A 6,265-nucleotide genomic window follows, 5' to 3' on the forward strand; every position below is an offset into this window, starting at 1 on the left:
CACACACACACACACACACACACACACACACACACACACACACACACACACACACACACGTTTTATTAAATCCATGCTACTTTTATATCTCTACTTATATTTTATTATATCAAGGACTTCATTATTCAAGGCGATTTACTCGCTATTATGAGTCGCATTTAATATTTCAAGTATAATATGATCGGCCTTAAAATGTCATTGGTCATTTGCTTCTTCGCAGGCACCCGAGAACCTGAAGAACGATCTCGCAGATCCTCTTTCCGTGCTGTGAAACCAGTGATGCCGTATGACGCGGCCGACGACGAGAAGATGATTAAGCTAGACTCATCATCTGCACCTGCGGTACCGCCTGTGTCCCAACCCGTTCTTGTACCCGACGAAGAAAGGCGCAATCGACGAAGAGGTTCCCAATTGTAAGTTACTGTTGGCGCCGTTATAAGATTTATTTATGTAAAAAGAGAAGAGAAAACATGACCACGCATCTATACCACAATGTATATAAAACAAATGAAATTTGTTTTTTTTATTAAGAAGTTAAGCTATCTGACTTGACATGGCATGTTGAAAAACTGATGATTCCAATGCAATTTAATTTAATGTTTATTACATGATAAGCAAGATCTCATTTTTCATTTTGTTATTATATAATTAAATCTTTATAAATTTATATCACTAAACAGTTATTGAACGTATTTGAATTCTCCATATACATAGGATGACAAAAAGTTTGGCCGTAAAGATTTATGTTTGTCATATTAGTATAGTAATGTATATTTACAAAAAAAGCAATTCTAGATTATTAGTTACATTTTATTAAATATCAAAAATAATAATTAATATTAAAATAGCATCCATCTTCAACTTTGATGAAAGTTTTGAGAGTACGATGGCTGAGCATCTTTCTACAGGTAATTTCTCCCAGGTGACCAATAGAACGATCTTCAGTTCAGTCTACTATAAACCAACGAATATCTTTTAGTGCAGTCTTTTTGATATTTAATGAGGTATAACCAGCCCTCTAAAATTTTTTAATATTTTTTAATATTACTTTTTTTAAAATACTATCCAAGTAACAAACTGTTGTTATTTATTGTCATTTCAACATCAAAATGATAAATGACGTCAATACCTGCTATCCAGATAATAACTTGACAAATAATTTAACTAAAATTGTCACACAAACTTTTTTATCACTCTGTGTAATGTATTATACATTCTTATTTTATATATTTTTTGTTATGTAATATATTAATATACATTCTTAAGTAAACATCGTAATGATCAACGTAATTAATTTTAAATAAGTTAATAATTAAATCCAATGTAAAAAAGCATACATACTTTTGCACTATTTTAATTAATATTAATGATAAATTGTTTGAATAATCTTCAGTAAATCATTCATTATTTTGGCTTTCTGCAATAATCTAACTCTAGCAATGGGAATGACGCAAATCTGCCGATTTCAATTTTGTACTTTAATTTCGAACTTTCACATATATTTGCTTGTTTTTTGACACTGAGTTTTGACACCACGGTAGACATTTCGCCTCTACTTTCCGAAAGTAATTTAAACTTTTACACTTGTGTACGTGCGTAAAAAAAAGACCTATCTCACGTTTTCCTCGTTGCATATGCGCGTTTACAAATTAAATATTTTCCATCCAAATATATCAGGCTAAATTTAAATTTTATCTTTCCGCATGTCTATTGAATCTTCTAAAAAGAATAAAAAAGATTAATAAATAACTTCTTAGAATCGTACAAAAGAGATTTTACAGTAAATTACAAGCTTAAATTAATTCCTAAAAGTACTTTTTCTAATAAGAAATGCTCCGAATATATACTTTAATTCTCTGGAATATCTTTTTTTATACTTCAAAGCTGTTTCTCCAATAATACACATTTAAACGTACAATTGAAACTTCCTATTACATATTAGATAATCTATGGTTAGTTCTATAATTTTAACAGAATTATACTAGGATACTTGCATGAAAAACATGGAAATCAAAATTGAAAAATCGATGTATCCTGAAATAAATTGTTAAAATATTTTTTGAGCGATGTATCTATATTACGCAAAATTTTCGCAATCCGCAAATGTTGGTTATATCCATTTTATTATAACGAAATAATTTGAAATATTCAATATACGAAGTATTTTGAAACAATTCTCACATACATAAGCATATTCAGAATATTTACTGAAAGATTTCCACATTTTTCCATCCCGACATTTTTTGACGCGAAATGGTAATCTTAATATGTGTCATAATCAACCAAGTACGTTTAGAGTATAATATAAAATGATGTATGTTTCTGTCGTTTAATCTACTTTGATAAAATAATGTAATTGCCGCCTAGTGTTTACATTTCATTAAAGCTCGTTTGCGCCAATAAATTTGGATTAAATAAAGGTGGGATTAAATACTTAGAGATTCACTATCCATTTTTAATAATAGGGGCGAAAATTTACTTAGTTAAATTTAATTCAAAACGAATTAAATTTTCCGGACTTAAGACTTAATTTTCTTTTGTAGCGAATATCGATTTGCAATCAAGGATTCCAATATAGAATCGAACAAGCATTTTTCTTGTATCCATCGTCGCGGCGAAAATGAGAATCGATTTATTTCGTCTGTGATTTCTTTCCTATTCCGCTCTACCACGTTTACTCATGATTACTTTTTTATTTCCAATAAAACGTAACGTGCAACGTATGTTGTAAGTAACATATACACACATCGCCAGCAAGAGGTCGAGTGGATTGCAAACAGGGGAGTTTGCTACTAGAGAAATAATTAATACCACCCTATCCCTTCTCCTACTCTTCGTTAAGTGTGCGCATTTACTCGCGTGCGAGCATCTGTGGTTCTTGCCAAAGTCGAGTTCGGAACTATTACAATTTCGGAAAGCTTAATTTTCCGCGCTATAGAAGGTTATACTCGAAAATGTAGCATAACGGCAAGCTTGCAATATTAACTATTCGAGAGGCTTGCGTTTATAATGCAGTACTCAATACGGATAATACTATGAAGCTGCACAACTTTAAAATATATTTGAATAATACATTTAAGATTGAAATTAAAATTTGTCTTAAACATTTGCAATCACGTATATTTTCTATGTCGATTAGATATATTTCCATTTCTATGATATTTAATTCATTAAAAAATTTATTTAACCTTGAAAAATTTCTTTAAAATAACCATTTTTTAAATAAACATTTTGATCTTATTCGTTTTTATTTTCATTTTTAATATTTTTTATTATTTACAAACATATACAGAAAGAACGGTTTTGTCGAAATAAAAATTTAACTGATATAAAAATTTAATTAAATACACAAATCTGAAAATAATTTTGTCGGATTATCAAAATAAGTATGTATAATGACATTCAAACTGGTACTAAAAAGTAAACATTTTTTACAGTATTGTATTTGAACATCCTACATAATTATTTTGATAATTCAACAAAATTATTTTTAGATTTAGTTAAATTTTCAGATACTTTAGCAAAACAGTTTTTTCCATGTACGATGCTTGTCTAAATCTGATTTAAAAAATAATTTTTTTTCTATGCGATTTAAAATCTGAACATTAAATTCAATTGCTGCTGATATAATCCAATAATCGCGGTCAAAGATTTCTTTGAGCTTTTTCTATGTCGAAAGGATCGAAGATAAGAAAGTGTCATCCCTCGGACAGGTTGTTACGCTCATATGAAGGAGGATGCTTGACGAAAGGATCGCGCGATGATGTATCGTTCTTGTCAAAATTGGCTTAACCTTCGTGATCCTTCGCCGTCATCATCTTTCTTCCAGCCGAATGAAAAAGTTCGTGAAAGATGATGAGTTAAAGTCATCAGTCAGCGTTATAAATCATTTAGATCACGTAATCGTTATTATCTCATACAGTCAAATGACATTGAAAGCTGACGCTTATACATATTAATTCTTCATACTCAAGTCAATTTTGAAGCACGTTTTAAAAATATTAAAAATATTTTTAAAATGGTTACTGTAGTTACTATGAAGTTTCCTGAAGTATGTAACACTTAGCTAATTACTGAAAATAATTGTCAGATTATCAAAATAATTATGTGGAACACACTTAATTATTGATGACAATCTTGCAAAAATTCTTACCAGCAATCAATTTAAGCGTTCTACATAATTATTTACAAACCAAATTGTTTTCAAATCTAGTTAAATTTTTAGATACTTCAACTGTTCTTTTCGTGTATATTAGTTACTAAAAATTGTAATATTTCTTTTATAATTTTTTATAAACATAATATATAGAAATTTAGATTAATTTAGATTAGATAGATATTGATTGACTTCAATATTTCAAAATATAAATCTAATTAAACGAATTGTAAGCGACTTTAATTTATTCGCGAAATAAACGCGCATCGTTGTAAACATTTTTTCATATAATTTCTTTATAGTTTATGTTCTTCTTTTTACAGACTCGCCATCCAAAAATTATTTTTTCTAATTTATTAATTTACTTATTTATCAAATATGAACCAATACGAACGTAAACCTATAGAAGAAATGGAGAACTATCTCTTGTACTTTAATCTAGTAAATGAAGCATATATATGGCTTTTCAAAATATATAGTCCGTTCTTACGCCTTCAAAAAAAAATCATTAATTATTCACGATCAATGTACTATCTAAAGCAGCATATTCATTGACCTCGATTTCGAAATACCTCGATTGCTAAATTGAGAGACTAACATGAGAGCTGCTGTTAGAACTAAAATAAGTGCGCGGCACTTTTTCTCCTGCCTTATATCGGCCTTACATTGACAAGAACTACTCTGTAAAGAGCGACATTAGAAGTTCACTCGTGCTTTAATACAACTGCTGCTACGTTGAAATTTGGTCGTGCTTCGAATGTTTGCATCGGCTGACCGTGCGCTACATCAATCACCACGGTATCGTCAACTCGGTAAACCGCCGGAAATCAGGATAACTCGTCCCGATAATTCTACTGAATATCGCACATCTTAACTGACATACTTTCCGTTGCTGCTAATAAATTTTCAACCCACCTCACGCGTCGAGTAAAGTTATCTTGTTTTCTTTCTTGTGGTAACTTCAAAAACTTGATTCTATAATAAGAATTCACGTCTCTTGTTCTCAGCAATCTAAATTTATCATTGACTGATGTATCATTCTTTAACTTCATTATAGATAATTTGAAAAAGATAATAAATTAATAATAAATTTGAATTTGATTTATTATAACAATTTTTTTGAAAGAGTAAAAAAATTTATTTTATGCAAATATAGAAAAAAATATAGAAGGGAGAGTAATTAACAAATTTAAAAATGCAGATTTTTTTTAGAAAGTACTTAAACATTATAAAAGGAATTAGTTCAAAGTTTTTCTTCTTTATTTTTTTAATGATGCAAGCAATTTACAAAAAATTTTTAAGAGGGAGAGAGAAAATGTTATAACTTACATTATACTTCTTTCTTTTCTCAACAAAAGTTAGAAATGTAATAATAAAGTTTTAATTCTCGTTTACTTATAGCCTGTCCGAGTGATTATTATTTCCCCTAACTCTGGTCACGACATAATTTTTTAATCATATAATCTTGTAATTCCTATTTACTTACAGAACTACGATTTAATTTAATTATCGCATTTCGTTATTCTGTCCTGTGTTCATCTTTCTATATAATTTGAGTTTTCGTAACTAAAATATGAAAACAATAATACAAACGCGCAAATTTGCAATTTATCACAAAATTATGCAGAATTTTCTTAATTCTAGCAAATGTCATACAATTTACAGTTGTTTTATACAAAATTTATATAATTTGTTTACAACAAACTTTTAATGTTTGTAAATTTTATAACTTTTTAAACAATTTCTAAATAATTTTCTGATTAATTTTCTGATTTGTTTTAAAACGATTTTAGTCGGAAACTGAAATAAACTTAATTAAGTATATAAAAAAGGCTAAATATAGAAATTAATTTTTTTGCTATTATCAATAATATATATTACAGTTTACTACTTTAGTTCTCTTTTGTGTTTTTCTCTTATATTTCAACTTTACATTTTTTCAACAAGAAAATAACGCTCACACACACACACACACACACACACACACACACACACACACACACACACACACACACACACACACACACACACACACACACACACACACACACACACACACACACACACACACACACACACACACACACACACACACACACACACACACAC

General features: G+C 29.1%; 1 protein-coding gene across 1 annotated transcript in view; it reads left to right on the forward strand.

The window, feature by feature from the left end:
* Window positions 1-6,265, forward strand: part of LOC105622576 (regulating synaptic membrane exocytosis protein 1) — a 138,173-nt gene that overhangs the window by 46,691 nt on the left and 85,217 nt on the right. The window contains exon 8 of the mRNA XM_012203995.1: window positions 221-413. Within this exon, the coding sequence (XP_012059385.1) occupies window positions 221-413 (193 nt within the window). The remainder of the gene's footprint in view (window positions 1-220; window positions 414-6,265) is intronic.

The sequence above is a fragment of the Atta cephalotes genome (assembly GCF_000143395.1).
Source record: "Atta cephalotes unplaced genomic scaffold scaffold00002, whole genome shotgun sequence".
Taxonomy (NCBI): Eukaryota; Metazoa; Arthropoda; class Insecta; order Hymenoptera; family Formicidae; genus Atta; species Atta cephalotes.